Below are 26320 nucleotides of genomic sequence, written 5' to 3'. Positions count from 1 at the left end.
GATGCCTCTGGCCTCAATTTATTTTTCATACATCACTTTTCTTTGTGGTGGCAGTAAGTGTAACTTTTTTATTTATTTCAATATTCATGTTCTCTAAAGTAGCGGTCACCAACCCTGGTCTGTAGTAACTTCTCTCTCCTGAGAGAGAACCAAGCACTAAAACATATGACCCTGATCAACTAATAATCAATACCTGGATTGTTGAATAAAAAGTGTTTCAGTGCTGGGCTGTAACAAAAACCTAGAAATCCTTCAGCTCCTTCAGAGCAAGAGTTAACTGAGGGATGGTGGTAACTGCTCTGATAGAGAACTGAGGGATGGTGGTAACTGCTCTGAGGGATGGTGGTAACTGCTCTGATAGAGAACTGAGGGATGGTGGTACCTGCTCTGATAGAGAACTGAGGGATGGTGGTAACTGCTCTGATAGAGAACTGAGAGATGGTGGTAACTGCTCTGATAGAGAACTGAGAGATGGTGGTAACTGCTCTGAGAGAGAACTGAGGGATGGTGGTAACTGCTCTGAGAGAGAACTGAGGGATGGTGGTAACTGCTCTGATAGAGAACTGAGGGATGGTGGTACCTGCTCTGATAGAGAACTGAGGGATGGTGGTAACTGCTCTGATAGAGAACTGAGAGATGGTGGTAACTGCTCTGATAGATGGTGGTAACTGCTCTGATAGAGAACTAAGAGATGGTGGTAACTGCTCTGAGAGAGAACTGAGGGATGGTGGTAACTGCTCTGAGAGAGAACTGAGGGATGGTGGTAACTGCTCTGAGAGAGAACTGAGGGATGGTGGTAACTGCTCTGATAGAGAACTGAGGGATGGTGGTAACTGCTCTGATAGAGAACTGAGGGATGATGGTAACTGCTCTGATAGAGAACTGAGGGATGGTGGTAACTGCTCTGAGAGAGAACTGAGGGATGGTGGTAACTGCTCTGATAGAGAACTGAGGGATGGTGGTAACTTCTCTGATAGAGAACTGAGAGATGGTGGTAACTGCTCTGATAGAGAACTGAGGGATGGTGGTAACTGCTCTGATAGAGAACTGAGGGATGGTGGTAACTGCTCTGATATACGACTGTTCTAGGAACCATCACTGGCTACAGGCCCCGTCTCCTGTTCTCTATACTGAATCTTGCCCACTTCCCCTCTCTCTGGCTGAGGTGAACACACCAACTGATTTCTAGTGAAACATGAGGCTGATGATGTGTCACTGCGTCACTCTGCCCTCTTTATGCCAGTGTCTGAGCTCTCTCACAACACACACTAGATATTCCTGTGGCGTGTCAATTTCCATTTTAACGTCTTTGGCCAAGGTTGGTCTGCAGTAAAACGACCCCCCCCCACTAATCACTGATAACCCAGTGGTATTCCACTAAAGGTTACGCTGACTGTCTCACACTGAAACAAAACACTCTGTTTATGGAGGGAGGTCCAGTCCTCTATATCATGGATGCCTGGGACAAGCTCCAGCTATACACAGAACAGTTTAGATAGAGAATCTCCATTAGAAGTACTACAGCCCCATTCTGCTGACCTCATCTCCAATAGAAGTACCACAGCCCCATTCTGCTGACCTCATCTCCATTAGAAGTACTACAGCCCCATTCTGCTGACCTCATCTCCATTAGAAGTACTACAGCCCCATTCTGCCGACCTCATCTCCATTAGAAGTACTTACAGCCCCATTCTGCTGATCTCATCTCCATTAGAAGTACTACAGCCCCATTCTGCTGACCTCATCTCCATTAGAAGTACTTACAGCCCCATTATGCCGACCTCATCTCCATTAGAAGTACTACAGCCCCATTCTGCTGACCTCATCTCCATTAGAAGTACTACAGCCCCATTCTGCTGACCTCATCTCCATTAGAAGTACTACATCCCCATTCTGCTGACCTCATCTCCATTAGAAGTACTACAGCCCCATTCTGCTGACCTCATCTCCATTAGAAGTACTACAGCCCCATTCTGCCGACCTCATCTCCATTAGAAGTACTTACAGCCCCATTCTGCTGATCTCATCTCCATTAGAAGTACTACAGCCCCATTCTGCTGACCTCATCTCCATTAGAAGTACTTACAGCCCCATTATGCCGACCTCATCTCCATTAGAAGTACTACAGCCCCATTCTGCTGACCTCATCTCCATTAGAAGTACTACAGCCCGATTCTGCTGACCTCATCTCCATTCGAAGTACTACAGCCCCATTCTGCTGACCTCATCTCCATTAGAAGTACTACAGCCCCATTCTGCTGACCTCATCTCCATTAGAAGTACTACAGCCCCATTCTGCCGACCTCATCTCCATTAGAAGTACCACAGCCCCATTCTGCTGACCTCATCTCCATTAGAAGTACTATAGCCCCATTCTGCTGACCTCATCTCCATTAGAAGTACTTACAGCCCCATTCTGCCGACCTCATCTCCATTAGAAGTACTACAGCCCCATTCTGCTGACCTCATCTCCAATAGAAGTACTACAGCCCCATTCTGCTGACCTCATCTCCAATAGAAGTACCACAGCCCCATTCTGCTGACCTCATCTCCATTAGAAGTACCACAGCCCCATTCTGCTGACCTAATCTCCATTAGAAGTACTACAGCCCCATTCTGCTGACCTCATCTCCATTAGAAGTACTACAGCCCCATTCTGCTGACCTCATCTCCATTAGAAGTACCACAGCCCCATTCTGCTGACCTCATCACCAATAGAAGTACCACAGCCCCATTCTGCTGACCTCATCTCCATTAGAAGTACTTACAGCCCCATTCTGCTGACCTCATCTCCATTAGAAGTACTTACAGCCCCATTCTGCCGACCTCATCTCCATTAGAAGTACCACAGCCCCATTCTGCTGACCTCATCTCCATTAGAAGTACCACAGCCCCATTCTGCTGACCTCATCTCCATTAGAAGTACTTACAGCCCCATTCTGCTGACCTCATCTCCATTAGAAGTACTACAGCCCCATTCTGCTGACCTCATCTCCATTAGAAGTACTACAGCCCCATTCTGCTGACCTCATCTCCATTAGAAGTACTACAGCCCCATTCTGCCGACCTCATCTCCATTAGAAGTACTACAGCCCCATTCTGCTGACCTCATCTCCATTAGAAGTACTACAGCCCCATGCTGCTGACAGGGTTCAACCATGTTTTGTTTAGTGATGAAGTCAGCCATGCAACTTTTTTGGTAATAATTCATGAACGCAGAGCTTGTGCTGAAATGATCATTAAACCCATCTCACACAGGGGGCAGTTCTCTGGGGGTAACCAGAGACCCTCTCCCCTATGACCCACTTCCAGGGAACAAACCTGGGTTTAAATACTAATCAAAATCATTTGAAATACTGTATAGGTGCTTGATTGAGATTGCCTGGCTGAATGGAACCAATGAAATAGTTTTAAAAGTGCAAACCCTTCCCACCTGGCACTCCAGGAAGACTAGAGCAAACACTTCACGTTTGAAAGATGTTGAGTAGTGTTGAACCCAGGTCTGCTTCCAGTGAGCCATAGCCCTGGTATGGCATCCCTTTTGAATTTTGAAGAGCTCACAGCACCGCTGGGAAGGTGCCCAGATACACTCCAAATGGCATCCTAATCCCTATATAGTGCACTATCACTATATAGGGAATAGTGCGCCATTTGGTACAAAATCCTAGCCCCCCCCCCCCCCCTGCACATGGATCCATGCTGAGGTTATAAATATAGACTTCTCAGAGTTGTGGAGGAAGCCTGTTACCTACGTAAACCACCCAGCTGGCCAGCCACATGGCGAGAAGGAGCGTAAAGAGAGACCCCAGTGCCCATGCTTTATGGGAAGGAGAGAATGAACCCCCCCACAAACTCATGCCCAAGTGTTCCTATTTTTACTCACCCTGCCTCGTCTTTCCAAGAACAACTTTTGTGTTGAAACTAGACTTGCCGTTTCTTGTAGTGGCTGCAGCTCGATCCCCTCTTTCGTCCGATATAAAGTTTGCGCCTATTCCACAACACGGGGCTTTGTGAGCGCAGTCTTTTTCTACACATGAGAGGATCCGGAAAATAAAATCTTCACGAAATGATCTATAAAACCCCAACCGTTTCTGTAACAAACTAATATGAACAACGTGACCCAACATGGTTCTACTGGTTTTATTTCCCAGAGTTTTCTTCTCTCTCAGAGATATAGGACAGACACTTCAACCTGATTATACATTTTATGACTTGTCTGTTTTGCCCATGTACAAATGTGTTATTCATTGCGTTTCTATTGGCTATAGCAATGTTTCATAAAATGATTTTAAAAATATATTCATCCTAAAATTCCAAATCAAAATGGCTAAATGATCCACCTTAAAACAATTCCATATGTTCGCTTAGTAGATATAGAGATTTAAGGGCTTAGACCTTGACTAGACTTGCCTAGTTAAATAAAAGACCTAGAGGTTTTAATAATATGCGTTACCCTTCTTATCAACAGCCCATATTCTCCCTTTGTCTCTAATTTTCTTTCTCTGAGGGCAAGACGGACCGAATGAACAGCACAAACAATAGTCAAAAAAATGCCATGCAATCTAGGTGAGGTAGGTGTCCTTGGTGGGGTCAGTGGGGTAAAGTGGATTTGACAGGCAGAAACTGTTCTGTTGTCAATGTGAAAGACAATGCTGCCATCTAATGGACAATAATGGCATTTTAATAATAACCAGTGCACAGAACTTACCACAAACAATTAACTGACGGCCTACCGCGGCCAAACCCTCACGACGCTGGGTCAATTGTGCGCTGCCCTATGGGACTCCCAAATCACGGTCGGTTGTGATACAGCTTGGAAATGGAACCAGGGTCTGTAGTGACGCCGCTAGCACTAAGATGCAGTTCTTCAGACCGCTGCATCACTCTGGGAACCCACTATAATGACCTGTGTACAGAACTTACCACGAACAAAGAATAACTGATTGATTTTCTTCTGTGATATAATGACATCTAATGGAGAGTAGTTGAACTGAACGAAATGCCCCACATGAACCTGCACCCTCATGCAAGACACAGAAAAGTTGCTCGGCACAGATAAATGGTGGGAATGTAACTTTAATTTCTGACTGCCTCGTCCACCCATGTCCTCTTAGTCCCAGTAGTGTGCGATACGGCCAACACAGACAGATATAGAAACAACGGGCATTTCATTAAACCATCATCTACCTACTGCTCACCACTCCTATTACTCACCACAAGGTAGCTTCTATGTTAAAGTCTATTATATTCTATGGCGTACAGGTTTAGACCTAGGTGACCTATTGCATTGTAATATAGAGTTAATGGGAGGTAGGAGGAGATGTGATCGATACAAAGTCACCTGAGTCAGGCTGACGGGCTGGACTGGGTTCTAGACTGGGTTCTAAGTGGGCTAGAAAGGCCTACGGCAAAACCAGGCCTTCTGAACTAAAGACGACCACTGCAGGACCAGGGCCTGTATTTATCAAGTGTCTCAGAGGAGGAGGGCTGATTTAGGATCAGGTCTCCCCTGTCCATTCAGTACATTCTAAGAGGACAAATTGATCCTAGATCAGCACTCCTACTCTTAGGCTCTTTATGAATACAGGCACAAATATTTAACAGGGACACATTGGAGCAAGATGGGGTTGAGAGGGTTAGCTGCTGCCAGGTTGCCAGTACCCATTTGGGTCAGTTTGCTCCACTGATTTCCTCCCTCTTCCTCCTCTGCTCTCTTCCTCTCTTCCTCCTCTTCTCCCTTTTCCTTCCTCCTCTTGTCTTCCTCCTTCCCTCCTCCTCTTCTCCCTCGTCTTCTTCCTTCCCTCCTCCTCTTGTCTTCCTCCTTCCTTCCTTCCCTCCTCCTCCTCTTCTCCCTCGTCTTCCTCCTTCCCTCCTCCTCTTGTCTTCCTCCTTCCCTCCTCCTCTTCTCCCTCGTCTTCCTCCTTCCCTCCTCCATCTTGTCTTCCTCCTTCCCTCCTCCTCTTCTCCCTCTTGTCTTCCTCTTTCCAATATCTATGTGGTTCGAGCTTGGCTGAAGCGTGGCTTCACTCTAAAAGAAGACAAGAAAGGGGGGACAACTAATTCAGAAAAGGGGGAGACAGAGGAGGGTAGGGGGAGACAGAGGAAGGTAGGGGGAGACACTGTGTGTGTAAGTACGTACCTGAGGGTTTTCTCAGGGCCACTCTGTCGTCCCCTGGCCTGGGAGGAGGACTTGAACTGGGCCTCTAGCCTGGAGTAGATCCCTGCTGCACGCTGGAACAACCACACATTATACAACCACACATTATACAACCACAACCACACATTATACAACCACAACCACACATTATACAACCACACATATACAACCACAACCACACATTATACAACCACACATTATACAACCACAACCACACATTATACAACCACAACCATACATTATACAACCACAACAAGGGGGGTGGTACACCAGTGACAACCACACATTATACAACCACACATTATACAACCACACATTATACAACCACACATTATACAACCACACATTATACAACCACAACCACACATTATACAACCACACATTATACAACCACACATTATACAACCACACATTATACAACCACAACCACACATTATACAACCACACATTATACAACCACACATTATACAACCACACATTATACAACCACAACCACACATTATACAACCACACATTATACAACCACACATATACAACCACAACCACACATTATACAACCACAACCACACATTATACAACCACACATTATACAACCACACATTATACAACCACAACCACACATTATACAACCACACATTATACAACCACAACCACACATTATACAACCACACATTATACAACCACACATTATACAACCACACATTATACAACCACAACCACACATTATACAACCACACATTATACAACCACACATTATACAACCACACATTATACAACCACACATATACAACCACACATTATACAACCACAACCACACATTATACAACCACACATATACAACCACAACCACACATTATACAACCACACATTATACAACCACACATATACAACCACACATTATACAACCACAACCACACATTATACAACCACACATATACAACCACAACCACACATTATACAACCACACATTATACAACCACACATATACAACCACACATTATACAACCACACATTATACAACCACACATTATACAACCACACATTATACAACCACACATATACAACCACAACCACACATTATACAACCACAACCACACATTATACAACCACACATTATACAACCACACATTATACAACCACAACCACACATTATACAACCACACATTATACAACCACACATTATACAACCACACATTATACAACCACACATATACAACCACACATATACAACCACACATTATACAACCACAACCACACATTATACAACCACACATATACAACCACAACCACACATTATACAACCACACATTATACAACCACACATATACAACCACACATTATACAACCACAACCACACATTATACAACCACACATATACAACCACAACCACACATTATACAACCACACATTATACAACCACACATATACAACCACACATTATACAACCACACATTATACAACCACACATTATACAACCACACATTATACAACCACACATATACAACCACAACCACACATTATACAACCACAACCACACATTATACAACCACACATATACAACCACACATTATACAACCACAACCACACATTATACAACCACACATTATACAACCACACATTATACAACCACACATATACAACCACACATTATACAACCACACATATACAACCACAACCACACATTATACAACCACACATTATACAACCACACATATACAACCACACATTATACAACCACAACCACACATTATACAACCACACATTATACAACCACAACCACACATTATACAACCACAACAAGGGGGGTGGTACACCAGTGACAACCACACATTATACAACCACACATATACAACCACACATTATACAACCACAACAGGGGGGGGTACACCAGTGACAACCACACTATACACATGTAAATGAAGTTTCAACTTTCTAGTGTTTTATCCCCTACTAAAAATAAAGTTGTAATCGACTCAGTAAAACACACGTCTTTAGTGTCCTTGGACTTCCTCTGTTCCTGATCTCCGAACCTAATCTTAGTCAGATGACCAATGATCTCCACCATACGCCGCTGGTCTGGAGGGAGGGAGGGAGGGAGGGAGGGAGAGAGAGAGGGGGGGGGGGGGGGGGGGGGGGGGGGAGAGAGAGAGGGGGGGGGGGGGGAGGGAGAGAGAGAGAGAGGGGGGGGGGGGGAGAGAGGGGGGGGGAGAGAACAATTAGAATGCACACAACTATCGGAACACACACAAAGTTAACTGAGGCCTGTGTTACCTTCCTCTCTTTGGGCGTCTTGGTTGTAGCGAATGGAGCGAGAGCTGTCCCATTTACTCTTCTGGGCACTCACTCTGGAAACACAAACCATTTCAGAGACACAGTGGTGAAATGGATGAATAAGCGTGTAGTTGATGAAGTTGAGCTCACCTGAATGGAGTGTTGTCCCTCGAAGGGGTCTGTAAACAACCAACAGAATTAGGAAAAGTAAGAAAATTGCAATTATTTAAGTCTCAGGTAAGCGAGTGAAGTACACTCACTTTCTCCACTGCTTTCTCTTTGCGATGGAAATTGGGTGAGGACATCTGCCTCTTCAAAGGTTTGCTCAACTTCTTGGCCTTCTTAGCAGCTAACAATGAACACATAGAAAACCCATATGTGGTTACAACCATAAGCAGTGTACACACACATTCATGATTCACTTACAACTGATAGTTCACAGCTGTAGACAGATGTCCACAAACCCAATGCAATTTCAAAATGAGCAGCCCATGTACCAATACGACACTGCCACCTGCTGGCTATAGTGGGCTACTCCCACCTTCATTTAGATTGATTTATTTCAATAAACACAGTGGGGATTCATCATGACACACAGTGTGGTCTTATGACATCGGGAGAATCTCGATTTGTGTCCTTGCATCCTTGCCTCCTTCTCAAAAACCCATTAGATGAGGTCAGAGGTCCCTCCCCACTGACCTTCTCATCCAATTGGATTTCATTAGGTGAGGAGAGAGGACACAATTTATATATATCCCCCGTTTCAAAGCCTCTTTGCTAATTGGCATTTAATAGGATCCCCATTAGGCGCTGCCAAAGTATCAGCTACTCTTCCTGGGGTCCACGAGACATGACATAATACTTAGAACAGAACATTATTAAAGGACTGAACTACATTTAAAACATCACACATAGCCTACATATCAGTAGATACACACCATATCTAGGTCTAATACATAGTACTGTGCAATTACAATACAATATTTATGAAATGACTGTGTCTCTTCACAGGCCCCTTTGTGATGTAAGGTGTTCTTTATCTGGTTTTATTGCTAGCTAGAGTTACCTGGGTTACCAGAGAGTTCCATGTAGTCATGGCTCTATTTAATACTGTGTGTTTCCCAGCCTCTGTCCTGGACCTGGGTACTGTGAAGAGATCTCTGGCTGCATGTCTTGTGTTGTACCGATGAGTGTCTGAACTGTGAAGAGATCTCTGGTTGTACCGATGAGTGTCTGAACTGTGAAGAGATCTCTGGCTGCATGTCTTGTGTTGTACCGATGAGTGTCTGAACTGTGAAGAGATCTCTGGTTGTACCGATGAGTGTCTGAACTATGTGCCAACTGCTTGAACAGACAGTTCTGTACCTTCAACACCTCGCACGAAGACCAATAGTGATGCAGTCAAACTCTCCTCTACTTTGAGCCAGGAGAGATTGTCAGTAACATACATGCCGCCAATTGCCCTCCGTGACCATCGATGTGCTATACTTGCTGTTTTGTTCTGGACCAACTGTAATTGACCTATGTATGTCCTTCACCACACATGACCACACAGCTGGGCAGTAGTCCAGGTGCCACAAAACTGGGGCCTGTCTGGTCGACTGAGATGTCAAGAAGGCAGAGCAACGCCCTATCACGGACAGACCTCTTCCCATTTTAGCAACCAGTGAGTCTATATGTTTTGATGACAGCTTGCTATGTAGAGTGGCACCCAGCAGTTTAGTCTCCTTAACTTGCTAAATCGACACATTATTCAATAATAAATCTAAATGAGGTTTAGCGTTGAGAGAGTGATTTGTCCCAAAAACACTGCTTTACATATGTGTTGATTTTTTATCACCAGCCTATTGCTAGTTACCCGTTCTAAAACTAACTGGAGCTCTATGTTAATGGTGTCAGTTATTTATTTTACCGTTGCAGCCGACGTGTATACGGTTGAGTCGTCAGCGTACATAGACACACAGGCTTTATTCAAAATCAGTGGAAGGTCATTAGTAAAAATGGAAAACAATAATGTCCCTAGTCGGCTGCCCTGCGGAACACCACGGTCAACTGAATTTGCATGAGAGAGGCTTCCATTAACGAAAACTCTGCTCTATTCGATAGGTAACTCTCGATCCATAATAAGGCAGAGGATGCAAATCCATTACACCTACGTTTTTTTTCAGCAATAGGTTACGATCAATGACATCAAAGGCTGCGCTGAATTCGAACAGAGCAGCTCCCACAATCTTCTTACTATCAATTTATTTCAGCCAAGCATCAGTCATTTGTGTCAGTGCCAAGCATGTTGAGTACCCTTCCCTATAAGCATGCTGAAAGTCTGTTGTTAATTAATTTTCTGTAAAATTTCTTTGTATTTGGTCAGACAATTTTTTCCAAAAGTTTGCTAAGCACTTCTAAACAGACTGATTGATCGGCTGGTTGAACCATTAAAAGGGTACTCTGCTATTCTTGGGTAGCTGAATGACCTTTGCCCCCCTCTCCATGTCTGAGGGCACACCGTCTTCTAGACTTAAATTGAAGCTGTGGCCAACAGGAGTCACAATGTATTCCACTGCAAATCTTAGCAATTTACCGTCCAGGTAGTCGGTACCAGGTGGTTTGTCCTTATTTATAGATTAGCAACCATTTTGTTCACCTCTTCCACACCCACTTTGTGGAACTGAAAACTACAGTGCTTGTCTTTGGTCCGTTATGCGTGAATATGAAGGCTCAGCATTTGTTATTTGCAAGTCATGTCTAAGTTTGCTAATCTCGTCAACAACAAAGTGATTAAAGTGGTTGGTAATATTAAAGTGGTTGGTAATATTAAAGTGGTTGGTAATATTAAAGTGGTTGGTAATATTAAAGTGGTTGGTAATATTAAAGTGGTTGGTAATATTAAAGTGGTTGGTAATATTAAAGGGTTTTGTTATGAACAAGTCCTCTGCCTCAATGACAGATGAGGTTACTTTTTTTTGCCAAGAATTTCATTAAATGTACTTATTTATTTTTTCATGGTATAGTTCCTTCTTTTTGTTTAGTTATGTGATTTCTATGTTTGCCAGTCTGCTGTGTTGTCAGACGTATTTGCTATTTCCTTTGCCTCATCCCTCTCAGCCATTACAGTTTTTCCAATTAGAGTATAAACCAATTAGAGAGCCTAATTACTCTACCTTGTTTCTTGCTGGCCTCCTCTTCATCCCCCACCTCATCCTCAGTGACCTCTGACCCCGTGGTATACTCCTCATCCTCAGACAGCAGCGTCTGCTGCCTCTGACACAGGGCAAAGGAGGGCATATCAGGGTTTAGATAGCCTGGTCCCAGATCTGTTTGGTGTCTAGACTAACGCCATTGATCATTAACTAAGCATGAGGAGTTGGCATGACAGCACAAACAGACTGGCCCTCAGGCTTCTGGTGGTACAAAGGTATACTATGTCACTACTGTGATATGTTACGTCATATATACACACAAACACAAGTAAACAGACACGGACACTGCAGCACAGTTACATTTGGAAACAGTAAACGTTGATCTTACCAGTTGCCGGCTCCAGTTTTTCAACAGGGAAAACTGCAAAGCAATAGGTTGAGTTAGTTGGACGAGAGTCCATCTATTTGAAATAGGTTGAGTTAGACTATAAGCATATCTATGACTCCACAAATCAAGCGCAGGTCGACGTTTATTGTCATCAATCTTGCCCTGGAGGCAGAACTGAGTGATTTCTGAAGATGGGCCAGCTGTAAAGTCAAAATTGGCTATATTGTAAAAATTCTTTAAAACAAAAAATGTGCTTTTTGGCCTTAATTTAAAGTTTGTTTGATTTTATACATTAGGGTTAGCAGTGTGGTTAGGTTTAAAAATCAGATGTTCTGTAGTAATGTAGCTAGTAGACAGATGTGTAGCCAGATAGGACTATCAATGAGGTCAGGTTGTCATTGTAAATAGACAAGTTTGAGCAAACACACTAAAGTTTCTTAAAACGTATCATTCTAGTTGCAAGTATGAATTAGATCTCAATTGACTTGCCTGGATAAATAGATAAATTGTTGTAAACTCACGGTGGTGCCCTCTACTCTCTGAAGTCCCAGAAGCCCCGGCTCTACCAGGATGTCACAGTCCAGTACCCGCTCCCCTCTCTCTGACCCACTGGAGGGGGAGTCTACAGGCCTGGCACACAGATACACAGAGAGAGAACAGGGGAGTATCACTAAAACGCAAAACCTACCATAAGATACAAAAATACACACACTGTCTCTTACCCTGTCTCTGGTAGGGGTGTGTTGGGTACACACACTGTCTCTTACCCTGTCTCTGGTAGGGGTGTGTTGGGTACACACACTGTCTCTTACCCTGTCTCTGGTAGGGGTGTTTTGGGTACACACACTGTCTCTTACCCTGTCTCTGGTAGGGGGTGTTGGGTACACACACTGTCTCTTACCCTGTCTCTGGTAGAGGCGTGTTGGGTACACACACTGTCTCTTACCCTGTCTCTGGTAGGGGTGTGTTGGGTACACACACCGTCTCTTACCCTGTCTCTGGTAGGGGTGTGTTGGGTACACACACCGTCTCTTACCCTGTCTCTGGTAGGGGTGTGTTGGGTACACACACCGTCTCTTACCCTGTCTCTGGTAGGGGGTGTTGGGTACACACACCGTCTCTTACCCTGTCTCTGGTAGGGGTGTGTTGGGTACACACACTGTCTCTTACCCTGTCTCTGGTAGGGGCGTGTTGGGTACACACACCGTCTCTTACCCTGTCTCTGGTAGGGGCGTGTTGGGTACACACACCGTCTCTTACCCTGTCTCTGGTAGGGGCGTGTTGGGTACACACACCGTCTCTTACCCTGTCTCTGGTAGGGGCGTGTTGGGTACACACACCGTCTCTTACCCTGTCTCTGGTAGGGGCGTGTTGGGTACACACACCGTCTCTTACCCTGTCTCTGGTAGGGGTGTGTTGGGTACACACACCGTCTCTTACCCTGTCTCTGGTAGGGGCGTGTTGGGTACACACACTGTCTCTTACCCTGTCTCTGGTAGGGGCGTGTTGGGTACACACACTGTCTCTTACCCTGTCTCTGGTAGGGGCGTGTTGGGTACACACACTGTCTCTTACCCTGTCTCTGGTAGGGGTGTGTTGGGTACACACACTGTCTCTTACCCTGTCTCTGGTAGGGGCGTGTTGGGTACACACACCGTCTCTTACCCTGTCTCTGGTAGGGGCGTGTTGGGTACACACACTGTCTCTTACCCTGTCTCTGGTAGGGGCGTGTTGGGTACACACACTGTCTCTTACCCTGTCTCTGGTAGGGGCGTGTTGGGTACACACACTGTCTCTTACCCTGTCTCTGGTAGGGGCGTGTTGGGTACACACACTGTCTCTTACCCTGTCTCTGGTAGGGGTGTGTTGGGTACACACACCGTCTCTCTGTGTAGTAGCAGGTCGTTGAGCAGTCTGGTCTGGGCTGAGTTTACCTGGTGGTCTCCACTGTCTGACGCATTCACTATGTGGTCCCGCATCTTACAGCCCTGAGACAGACAGACAGACAGACAGACAGACAGACAGACACCGTTTTGACAAGATTCAAGTGTGAAATGTGTAAAATATGTATTGTGTGAGATGGAAACTATTCAAAGCATGGTCACCTCACAACTCCAAGTGTGTGAGTGTGGTCCTACCATGGGCATGCCGGTGGGGTCAGTGTGGTCCTACCTTGGGCATGCCGGTGGGGTCAGTGTGTGAGTGTGGTCCTACCTTGGGCATGCCGGTGGGGTCAGTGTGGTCCTACCTTGGGCATGCCGGTGGGGTCAGTGTGTGAGTGTGGTCCTACCATGGGCATGCCGGTGGGGTCAGTGTGTGAGTGTGGTCCTACCTTGGGCATGCCGGTGGGGTCAGTGTGGTCCTACCTTGGGCATGCCGGTGGGGTCAGTGTGTGAGTGTGTTCCTACCATGGGCATGCCGGTGGGGTCAGTGTGTGAGTGTGGTCCTACCTCGGGAATGCCGGTGGGGTCAGTGTGTGTTCCTAGCTTGGGCATGCCGGTGGGGTCAGTGTGTGAGTGTGTTCCTACCTTGGGCATGCCGGTGGGGTCAGTGTGTGAGTGTGTTCCTACCTTGGGCATGCCGGTGGGGTCAGTGTGTGAGTGTGGTCCTACCATGGGCATGCCGGTGGGGTCAGTTTGTTCCTACCTTGGGCATGCCGGTGGGGTCAGTGTGTGAGTGTGGTCCTACCTTGGGAATGCCGGTGGGGTCAGTGTGTGAGTGTGGTCCTACCTTGGGAATGCCGGTGGGGTCAGTGTGTGAGTGTGGTCCTACCTTGGGCATGCCGGTGGGGTCAGTGTGTGAGTGTGTTCCTACCTTGGGCATGCCAGTGGGGTCAGTGTGTGAGTGTGGTCCTACCTTGGGAATGCCGGTGGGGTCAGTGTGTGAGTGTGGGCCTACCTTGGGCATGCCGGTGGGGTCAGTGTGTGTGTGTGGTCCTACCTTGGGCATGCCGGTGGGGTCAGTGTGTTCCTACCTTGGGAATGCCGGTGGGGTCAGTGTGTGAGTGTGTTCCTACCTTGGGCATGCCGGTGGGGTCAGTGTGTGAGTGTGTTCCTACCTTGGGAATGCCGGTGGGGTCAGTGTGTTCCTACCTTGGGAATGCCGGTGGGGTCAGTGTGGTCCTACCTTGGGCATGCCGGTGGGGTCAGTGTGGTCCTACCTTGGGCATGCCGGTGGGGTCAGTGTGGTCCTACCTTGGGAATGCCGGTGGGGTCAGTGTGGTCCTACCTTGGGCATGCCGGTGGGGTCAGTTTGTTCCTACCTTGGACATGCCGGTGGGGTCAGTGTGTGAGTGTGGTCCTACCTTGGGCATGCCGGTGGGGTCAGTGTGTCAGTGTGTTCCTACCTTGGGAATGCCGGTGGGGTCAGTGTGGTCCTACCTTGGGCATGCCGGTGGGGTCAAAGCGTAGCGTCCTCTGGTTGCAGCAGGGGTAGATGCCCGTCCCGTGCCAGCCCTGCTCTGTCCCCATGCCTGGGTACAACACAACCTCTGGGTGATACCGACAGTGGGACAGCTCCGCACACACAAACACCTGGAGACACACACACACGGTTTTGTTCTGGATGCATTACACAATGCCTGGAGTATGCACGCATACACGCAAACAGCCCCCCCCCCCCCCCCCCTCCCCCCCTACCTGTTGGCAGTGGGAGCAGGTGAGGTGGTTGATGGTTCCCCAGATCCTCCAGTAGACCAGCACCCAGGACTTCAGCTCCTCATACAGTCCTGTCATGTAATCATGGACCTCCCATCTCTTCTGCCTACAGACCAGAGGTAGTGATAGATCATGGACCTCCCATCTCTTCTGCCTACAGACCAGAGGTAGTGATAGATCATGGACCTCCCATCTCTTCTGCCTACAGACCAGAGGTAGTGATAGATCATGGACCTCCCATCTCTTCTGCCTACAGACCAGAGGTAGTGATAGATCATGGACCTCCCATCTCTTCTGCCTACAGACCAGAGGTAGTGATAGATCATGGACCTCCCATCTCTTCTGCCTACAGACCAGAGGTAGTGATAGATCATGGACTTAGTGGTTAGAGTGTAGGGGCGGCAGGGTGGCCTAGTGGTTAGAGTGTAGGGACGGCAGGGTGGCCTAGTGGTTAGAGTGTAGGGACGGCAGGGTGGCCTAGTGGTTAGAGTGTAGGGATGGCAGGGTGGCCTAGTGGTTAGAGTGTAGGGACGGCAAGGTGGCCTAGTGGTTAGAGTGTAGGGACGGCAGGGTGGCCTAGTGGTTAGAGTGTAGGGACGGCAGGGTGGCCTAGTGGTTAGAGTGTAGGGACGGCAGGGTGGTTAGAGTGTAGGGACGGCAGGGTGGCCTAGTGGTTAGAGTGTAGGGACGGCAGGGTGGCCTAGTGGTTAGAGTGTAGGGACGGCAGGGTGGCCTAGTGGTTAGAGTGTAGGGACGGCAGGGTGGCCTAGTGGTTAGAGTGTAGGGACGGCAGGGTGGCCTAGTGGTTAGAGTGTAGGGACGGCAGGGTGGCCTAGCGGTTAGAGTGTAGGGACGGCAGGGTGGCCTGCCGTTGGACCAGTAACCGGAAGGTTGCAAGTTCAAATCCCCCGAGCTGACAAGGTACAAATCTGTCGTTCTGCCCCTGAACCCACTGTTCCTAGGCCGTCATTGAAAATAAGAATTTGTTCTTAACTGACTTGCTTAGATAAATAAAGGTAAAAAAATAAATACAGCATCAGTTTTTATCCAAAGCGACATCCGTAAATCACAGTCCACAGACGCTGAGAGGTGTTGGTCCCATGGTGACATGGCTACGCAGCGAGGAGACCATCATCCGCGGGGACACGCACCTCCCCAAAAATCTCAACCAACAACTTTCCAGTACACGTCCTCTATTCAATGGAATGTGTTGACAGTTGGAGAAATTGCTTGAGCTGCGCTGAGAACTCAAAAAGCATGAACGACAACGGTCCAATATTCTAGAACACTGCTGTGTTACTGTGGTACTCTGATAGACCCTTTACAGTCATGCACGCTTACATTTGACCTATGGGTGGTCACAGAGGGAATCGAACCCACAACCAAGGTGTAAACTGGGTGGTACAGGACCTGCTGTGAGTGTAGGTGATGTCTCCTCGAGGGTTGATGTTGATCTTCCCTGGGATGCAGGAGATCTTCCGCTCTGTGTCCTTGGTCAGCAGTTTCAGGCACAGACCACACCTGGGAAAGACAAGTTGCAGTTCGGTGGTCAGGCGAGGTTAACATGAGGTCGCATTCATTGGGAACCAAACAGAAGAAAACAGACCAAACAGGTAAGGATCTACCTACACTTGGCCAGTAAGAAACGCTCATTTTTCGTTTTGTGATGCAAAATGTTTTCTGTTGTGTGCCCAAATGAACAAGACCAATGAAAGACAGACCGATGCGCATCCCAGAGCTGCCACACACCTGTACAGAGTTGATGCGTTGCCTGGGGAGTCCCGGTTCTTATAGTCAGGATCGAAGAGACTCTCAATTTTCTTCTGGAATAACTTACTGAGGAAAGGGAGAAAAGAAAGGTGTTGGCTGAAGCAGAATGATCCGTCTCCCAGGACAACATCACTAGGTCTACCTTTTGAACTTGTCTTTTCTGTCCGTGATGTCGTCTGCCTCGTTGTGGCTGAACAGGTCAGACATGTCCGCTGCCAGGTTACTGTTGATGCAGTTCATGTTGCAGGGTGTGGCCACGATGGCACTCATGTGCTTGTGACAGTACTGGATGCACTCCTCCACCTATGAGAGGTCAACATGTGACTGAATACACTCCTCCACCTATGAGAGGTCAACATGTGACTGAATACACTCCTCCACCTATGAGAGGTCAACATGTGACTGAATACACTCCTCCACCTATGAGAGGTCAACATGTGACTGAATGCACTCCTCCACCTATGAGAGGTCAACATGTGACTGAATACACTCCTCCACCTATGAGAGGTCAACATGTACAGTATACAGCTGAAAGACAGGTTGACATGAATAGGTCATTGAGTTTGTTCAATGACTTGGAAGTCCTGTGTCACTTGCAATAAAAGTAACATGTTACACTTCTAAAAACAACTGTAACGGTAACCATGCAACAGGAAGTGAAGCAGGAAGTGAAGCGTTCCAAAGGACCTTCGTTTTCTGTAACCATGCAACAGGAAGTGAAGCGTTCCAAAGGCCCTTCATTTTCTGTAACCATGCAACAGGAAGTGAAGCGTTCCAAAGACCCTTCATTTTCTGTAACCATGCAACAGGAAGTGAAGCGTTCCAAAGACCCTTCATTTTCTGTAACCATGCAACAGGAAGTGAAGCGTTCCAAAGGCCCTTCATTTTCTGTAACCATGCAACAGGAAGTGAAGTGTTCCAAAGGCCCTTCATTTTCTGTAACCATGCAACAGGAAGTGAAGCGTTCCAAAGGCCCTTCGTTTTCTGTAACCATGCAACAGGAAGTGAAGCGTTCCAAAGGCCCTTCGTTTTCTGTAACCATGCAACAGGAAGTGAAGCGTTCCAAAGGCCCTTCATTTCTGTAACCATGCAACAGGAAGTGAAGCGTTCCAAAGGCCCTTCGTTTTCTGTAACTATGCAACAGGAAGTGAAGCGTTCCAAAGGCCCTTCGTTTTCTGTAACCATGCAACAGGAAGTGAAGCGTTCCAAAGGACCTTCGTTTTCTGTAACCATGCAACAGGAAGTGAAGCGTTCCAAAGGCCCTTTGTTTTCTGTAACCATGCAACAGGAAGTGAAGCGTTCCAAAGGCCTTTCGTTTTCTGTAACCATGCAACAGGAAGTGAAGCGTTCCAAAGACCCTTCGTTTTCTGTAACCATGCAACAGGAAGTGAAGCGTTCCAAAGGCCCTTCGTTTTCTGTAACCATGCAACAGGAAGTGAAGCGTTCCAAAGGCCCTTCGTTTTCTGTTTCAGACTAAAGTGAAGAGAGAAGCCTATTAGCTGATTGGTTTTCTGTTTTGTTCGCGAGTGCCATTTTATTCAAAGAGCTTGCTGGTTCATTTACTGTAGCAGAGAGGAAGAGAGGATTCACTCCTCGCCAAAAATCAGTCCAACATATTTTATTTTGTTGTAAAAGGTTCCCAATAGCCTTTTCCCCAACCTCAGTTCAACCACTTTGCGTTCGTTCTTCAACTACAACAGAAAACCAGGGGCCCCCGAAACGTACGGAACTGCCATAGCAACCCCAGCTCCCGCCATTACAACACTTACTAACGTGTCCATCTTCAAGAACTCGGAGGAGATGAGGATTGAGATCACATTGCTGGGCTCTGTAACCACACAACCAACAAACACCACGTAACACACCAATGTTAACACACAACCAACAAACACCACATAACCAACCAATGTTAACACACAACCAACAAACACCACGTGACCAACCAATGTTAACACACAACCAACAAACACCACGTGACCAACCAATGTTAACACACAACCAACAAACAACACATAACCAACCAATGTTAACACAAAACCAACAAACAACACATACTGACCAATGTTAACACACAACCAACAAACACCACATAACCAACCAATGTTAACACACAACCAACAAACACCACATAACACACCAATGTTAACACACAACCAACAAACACCACATAACCAACCAATGTTAACACACAACCAACAAACACCACATAACACACCAATGTTAACACACAACCAACAAACACCACATACTGACCAATGTTAACACACAACCAACAAACACCACATACTGACCAATGTTAACACACAACCAACAAACACCACATACTGACCAATGTTAACACACAACCAACAAACACCACATACTGACCAATGTTAACACACAACCAACAAACAACACATACTGACCAATGTTAACACACAACCAACAAACACCACATACTGACCAAACACACTGCCAGGCCAACCAACAAGCACACCGCTATTAGTGAGGACACATCACTGTGGTCTCCATGGTTATCCTTTGCCACGCCCAGGTAAGTGATGGTATAGTACTGTATAGTAGTGTATGTAGCTACAGTATGTATGATGCGAGAGCAGATATTCAACTCTTTACCGAGCTTGGGTTTGTCATGGTTGCCATCGGCGGCCATTTTGTGCCTCTTGACGTAGTTCATGAGCCAGTCGAAGATCTGCACGTCACAGTGCACAGAGATGTCCACCTCCTCCCAGCGCTGGGTGTCAACAGAGAGGTACTCGGCAAAGTAACGCATCTCGTTGATCAGAAGGTCACGGGGACACATGAAGTCCTGCTTCAGGTTCTTAGCCTCGTCACACACGTGGATCACCATATTGGGCCTGCGTGGAGAGAGAGATACAGACAGGCAGCCTCGTCACACACGTGGATCACCATATTGGGCCTGCGTGGGGAGAGAGATACAGACAGGCAGCCTCGTCACACACGTGGATCACCATTTTGGGCCTGCGTGGGGAGAGAGATACAGGCAGGCAGCCTCGTCACACACGTGGATCACCATATTGGGCCTGCGTGGGGAGAGAGATACAGACAGGCAGCCTCGTCACACACGTGGATCACCATATTGGGCCTGCGTGGGGAGAGAGATACAGGCAGGCAGCCTCGTCACACACGTGGATCACCATATTGGGCCTGCGTGGGGAGAGAGATACAGGCAGGCAGCCTCGTCACACACGTGGATCACCATATTGGGCCTGCGTGGGGAGAGAGATACAGGCAGGCAGCCTCGTCACACACGTGGATCACCATATTGGGCCTGCGTGGGGAGAGAGATACAGACAGGCAGCCTCGTCACACACGTGGATCACCATATTGGGCCTGCGTGGGGAGAGAGATACAGGCAGGCAGACAGGCAGGCAGACACACACAGAGACACAGAGAGGAATAACTCTTGATTTTTGTATTTAGAGTACATTTGAGTATTTGTTAGCAGACTAAGTTCTTGATCCTGCTCTATGAAACTCTTTGATCACCTTGACACGAGCTGGACTGGTTAACAGTGCATTTCTGTTTGACGGTAGTTAGACCAGGCACTCACCCTTTCCCCTCCTGGGGCTTCTCGCCCTCCTCTGCAGACTCCCTGCTCTCCTTCTCCACCGAGCTTCCTCTGGAAGGGTTCACCGCCAGGCCTGGAGAGTGGAGGCACCAAACAAGACTGTGTACTAACCCTGACCCTGAACTAAAGCCTAGATATTCAGACATGAAGAGTCTTCAAATCTTACTGCCTGCTACATAGGACACAGAACTTTAGCGTCTTCACTGGCTGCATCAAGTCTTGGTATGGTAACTGCACCGCCCTCGATCACAACGACGCTACAGAGGGTGGTGCTGCCATCCAGGACCTCTATACCCCAGCCCATAGACTGTTCTCTCTGCTACAGAGGGTGGTGCTGTCATCCAGGACCTGTATACCCCAGCCCATAGACTGTTCTCTCTGCTACAGAGGGTGGTGCTGCCATCCAGGACCTATATACCCCAGCCCATAGACTGTTCTCTCTGCTACAGAGGGTGGTGCTGCCATCCAGGACCTATATACCCCAGCCCATAGACTGTTCTCTCTGCTACAGAGGGTGGTGCTGCCATCCAGGACCTATATACCCCAGCCCATAGACTGTTCTCTCGTTACCGGAGCACCTGAACACCTGAGGTACCTGAACAGCTTCGACCCCCAAAACCATTAGACTGCTGAACAGGTAATCAAAAGGTTACCTGGACTATTTGCATTGACCCTTTTACACTGGCTTTGTGCACACTCACTGGACTACCTACCTACACACACACACACACACACACACACACACACTTATCTATCCTGATTGTCTAGTCACTTTTACCCCTAACTACATGTACATATTACCTCAACTACCTCGTATCCCTGCACATTGACTCAGTACCAGTACTCCTTGTATATAGTCTCATTATTATAATACTACAGGGGTACTGGTACTCCTTGTTCAGTGGGGAGAACAAGTATCTGATACACTGCCGATTTTGCAGGTTTTCCTACTTACAAAGCATGTAGAGGTCTGTAATTTTTATCATAGGTACACTTCAACTGTGAGAGACAGAATCTAAAACAAAAATCCAGAAAATCACATTGTATGATTTTTAAGTAATTAATTTGCATTTTATTGCATGACATAAGTATTTGTTCACCTACCAACCAGTAAGAATTCCGGCTCTCACAGACCTGTTAGTTTTTCTTTAAGAAGCCCTCCTGTTCTCCAATCATTACCTATATTAACTGCACCTGTTTGAACTCGTTACCTGTGTAAAAGAAGAGAAGAAGAGAGCTGGGACCACAGTCTCAAAGAAAACCATTAGTAACACACTACGCCATCATGGATTAAAATCCTGCAGCGCACGCAAGGTCCCCCTGCTGAAGCCAGCGCATGTCCAGGCCCGTCTGAAGTTTGCCAATGACCATCTGGATGATCCAGAGGAATGGGAGAATGTCATGTGGTCTGATGAGACAAAAATAGAACTTTTTGGTCTAAACTCCACTCTCCGTGTTTGGAGGAAGAAGAAGGATAAGTACAACCGCAAGAACACCATCCCAACCGTGAAGCATGGAGGTGGAAACATCATTCTTTGGGGATGTTTTTCTGCAAAGGGGACAGGACGACTGCACCGTATTGAGGGGAGGATGGATGGGGCCATGTATCGCGAGATCTTGGCCAACAACCTCCTTCCCTCAGTAAGAGCATTGAAGATGGGTCGTGGCTGGGTCTTCCAGCATGACAACGACCCGAAACACACAGCCAGGGCAACTAAGGAGTGGCTCCGTAAGAAGCATCTCAAGGTCCTGGAGTGGCGTAGCCAGTCTCCAGACCTGAACCCAATAGAAAATCTTTGGAGGGAGCTGAAAGTCCGTATTGCCCAGCGACAGCCCAGAAACCTGAAGGATCTGGAGAAGGTCTGTATGGAGGATTGGGCCAAAATCCCTGCTGCAGTGTGTGCAAACCTGGTCAAGAACTACAGGAAACGTATGATCTCTGTAATTGCAAACAAAGGTTTCTGTACCAAATATTAAGTTTAGCTTTTCTGATGTATCAAATACTTATGTCATGCAATAAAATACAAATGAATTACTTAAAAATCATACAATGTGATTTTCTGGATTTTTGTTTTAGATTCCGTCTCTCACAGTTGAATTGTACCTATGATAAAAATTACAGACCTCTACATGCTTTGTGAGTAGGAAAACCTGCAAAATCGGCAGTGTGTCAAATACTTGTTCTCCCCACCGTATATAGTCTCATTATTATAATACTACAGGAGTACTGGTACTCCTTGTATATAGTCACATTATTATAATACTACAGGGGTACTGGTACTCCTTGTATATAGTCTCATTATTATAATACTACAGGGGTGCTGGTACTCCTTGTATATAGTCTCATTATTATAATACTACAGGGGTACTGGTACTCCTTGTATATAGTCACATTATTATAATACTACAGGGGTACTTGTACTCCTTGTATATAGTCTCATTATTATAATACTACAGGGGTACTGGTACTCCTTGTATATAGTCTCATTATTATAATACTACAGGGGTACTTGTACTCCTTGTATATAGTCTCATTATTATAATACTACAGGGGTACTGGTACTCCTTGTATATAGTCTCATTATTATAATACTACAGGGGTACTGGTACTCCTTGTATATAGTCTCATTATTATAATACTACAGGGGTACTGGTACTCCTTGTATATAGTCTCATTATTATAATACTACAGGGGTACTGGTACTCCTTGTATATAGTCTCATTATTATAATACTACAGGGGTACTGGTACTCCTTGTATATAGTCTCATTATTATAATACTACAGGGGTACTGGTACTCCTTGTATATAGTCTCATTATTATAATACTACAGGGGTACTTGTACTCCTTGTATATAGTCTCATTATTATAATACTACAGGGGTACTGGTACTCCTTGTATATAGTCTCATTATTATAATACTACAGGGGTACTGGTACTCCTTGTATATAGTCTCATTATTATAATACTACAGGGGTACTGGTACTCCTTGTATATAGTCTGATTATTATAATACTACAGGGGTACTGGTACTCCTTGTATATAGTCTCATTATTATAATACTACAGGGGTACTGGTACTCCTTGTATATAGTCTCATTATTATAATACTACAGGGGTACTGGTACTCCTTGTATATAGTCTCATTATTATAATACTACAGGGGTACTGGTACTCCTTGTATATAGTCTCATTATTATAATACTACAGGGGTACTGGTACTCCTTGTATTTAGCCTTATTTTCTGTTATTTATTGTGTTACTATTTTCACATTTTCAGAATGACCCCCAGCAGCTCCTACGTTAGGCAGGCTGACCCTCAGCAGCTACTACGCTAGGCAGGCTCATCATCACAGACATAGTTCCCCAGACCACTACAGAAGCACTAGCACATCAACACCAGTCAGCCTCACCCGTCACTGAGATGGAGCTCTGATTGGTCCGCGTCTCCCCCACGTCTCCCGTGGTGTCCAATAGTGTGGATTTGATGTAGTCCACAGGGGAGGAGCCTCCTGCCGTCAGCGCGTTGCATTGGTCGTCCACGTGATGGAACCCTCCGGTGCTCTTCAGCTCCTCGAACCTCTGCGCACACTGAAGGTAGGCACGACAATCACCATGGCAACCATGTCACTACTATACCATGATAACAACAACAACCCTCAGACCACATCATCTGGGTTCCGGTAACCCCGGCACAACATTCAACAGCAGTCCAAACTAAACTAAGCTATAGTACAGCTGACAACAGAGATTGGTGGGCGTTTCTATTTATCATGTGACACACGTGTACAAGTGCAATGGAAATGTGTTTCTGGCCTATCCCAACTCCCCCTGAAACAGACGTGGACCGTGGGGTCAAGTCTAGGGTTACCATTTTCCAGCGCCCCTGGAACAATTGCGGTTAAGTGCCTTGCTGAAGAGCACAGCGGCAGATTGTTCACCTTGTCGGCTCTAGGATTCTAAATTTAGATTACTGGCTCAAAACTCTTACCTCGAGGCTCCCTGTCACGCCACACAGTGACCATAGGGAGTTGGTAAGACAACGCAGACAGATCTCAGACCAGGCTAATAGCCTTTTACGATCTCTCCTTAGTGGGCGCAGTGGTTAGCAAGCTTGCCTACAGACTGGGAGACCCGGGTTCGCACTGTAGCCGTTAGCTACTATAGCTTCAATCAATCAATACGTTTATTGTCCCAATGTGCAGTGCATGTAGAGCTTACCTCCTTGGGTGTGAAGCCAGGGACCAGCATGGCCACGTTGTCCCAGTTGATGGGCTGTGGAATGCTCCAGAGAGAGCTCAGCACCATGTCCAGGGCCAGGAGGTTGTTGTCATTGGGAAAGTTGTTGTTCAGGGTGCAGTAACGACTCATGTCTGTCAGCAGGTAAGGGTGAGAGATCAAGGTTGACTCAGTGATATGACATTATTACGTCTGAAGGGTGAGAGAGAGATCAGAGCATTATTCTGTTAAAGGTAGACTCAGTGATATGACACCATCATACAAGGGTGGAGGCGACTTTATGCGCACAGAAAGCTGCGGTTTCTTCAATCGACAATAGTAAATGGGACGGTCTACTTGACATAGATACATAAGAATAACAAGAGCATGTATAGAAAGCCTTGACAACCAACAGCATCTCTAAACCAAATTCTGGAATAGGCTTCTCCTACTTTGTCCCACCGTTGTCATTGAAAAGCTGACTGTCAATAGCATACGCGGTGAACAGCGCACACATACTTTTGGCTACGTCGATTATCTTCTTGTAACAAGGATGGCTTGTCGTCCCTTGGAAGGCCCCTTTGGCTGTAGTCGAACTGTCCAACGCAAATGTAATGGCATTTTTTGTCAACAGCTTATTATAGCAAGCTAGCTACCTATAGTGCACATCACTGTACAAGAAGCTAAATACAATAAGTTTGTATTATAGTATCTAGTTGCCTGTACGGTTATCTTGCATCTTACTGATTCAATGATGACAGCTGATTCTTCTGTGGTCCGGATGATAGGACGTTCCGGTGTACAGTAGCCGTCATCCACGTTTAACGCTAATGCTACTACCGAGCTAGCGGCACTCTCTCTGCAGTATCATCCCGAGGACGAGTTGATGGACAGACAAGACATTCAATCAGCATGGCATACGGGATGGAAACACCCTAAAACGCTCGGTAATGACGTTTAGATAACGAACCGCCGGTCGTTGTAACGTCCTCCCCCCCCAAAAAAAATATTGTTGCGTTGATTCCGCTTTTTCCGGTGCCGCAGTGCAGCAGCTGGTGCAGTGGTCCCGCGTCCCGGGGTTGCTTAGCGACAGAAGGGCCCTTTTCGGATAAATCAAATGAAGGGAAATTATTTT

The 26320-nt window shown here is 46.5% G+C and overlaps 1 protein-coding gene across 1 annotated transcript; it reads right to left on the bottom strand.

The window, feature by feature from the left end:
* Nucleotides 1–5058: 5058 nt before the first annotated feature.
* On the bottom strand, nucleotides 5059–26181 carry LOC139418075 (SANT and BTB domain regulator of class switch recombination-like). The gene is made up of 21 exons (XM_071167250.1): nucleotides 25705–26181; nucleotides 25189–25340; nucleotides 24381–24558; nucleotides 20951–21041; nucleotides 19993–20234; nucleotides 19149–19207; nucleotides 17522–17682; nucleotides 17359–17445; nucleotides 17020–17130; nucleotides 15592–15715; nucleotides 15334–15486; nucleotides 13799–13941; nucleotides 12475–12583; nucleotides 11954–11986; nucleotides 11587–11686; nucleotides 8689–8777; nucleotides 8579–8607; nucleotides 8429–8502; nucleotides 8145–8233; nucleotides 6140–6231; nucleotides 5059–6028 (listed from the first exon to the last, which is right to left on the bottom strand). The coding sequence occupies exons 2-21, from the start codon at nucleotides 25336–25338 to the stop codon at nucleotides 5992–5994; spliced, it is 2151 nt and encodes a 716-aa protein (XP_071023351.1). The 5' UTR covers nucleotides 25339–25340; nucleotides 25705–26181; the 3' UTR covers nucleotides 5059–5991.
* Nucleotides 26182–26320: the final 139 nt, after the last annotated feature.

The sequence above is a fragment of the Oncorhynchus clarkii genome, chromosome 1 (genome assembly GCF_045791955.1).
Source record: "Oncorhynchus clarkii lewisi isolate Uvic-CL-2024 chromosome 1, UVic_Ocla_1.0, whole genome shotgun sequence".
Lineage (NCBI taxonomy): Eukaryota > Metazoa > Chordata > Actinopteri > Salmoniformes > Salmonidae > Oncorhynchus > Oncorhynchus clarkii.
Note: the sequence above shows the minus strand (reverse complement) of the source record. Positions and strands in the feature narration are given on the sequence as shown.

What these genes read in the sequence shown, in the direction of transcription:
- LOC139418075 (XM_071167250.1), bottom strand. Translation starts at nt 25,338, where the DNA reads ATGAGTCGTTACTGCACCCTGAACAACAACTTTCCCAATGACAACAAC. An exon ending in AAAACTGGAGCCGGCAACTG is followed by an intron (nt 11,687 to 11,953) that starts GTAAGATCAACG and finishes GCCCTGTGTCAG; the next exon opens with AGGCAGCAGACGCTGCTGTC. An exon ending in GGAGGCCAGCAAGAAACAAG is followed by an intron (nt 8,778 to 11,586) that starts GTAGAGTAATTA and finishes GTTCATTGTTAG; the next exon opens with CTGCTAAGAAGGCCAAGAAG.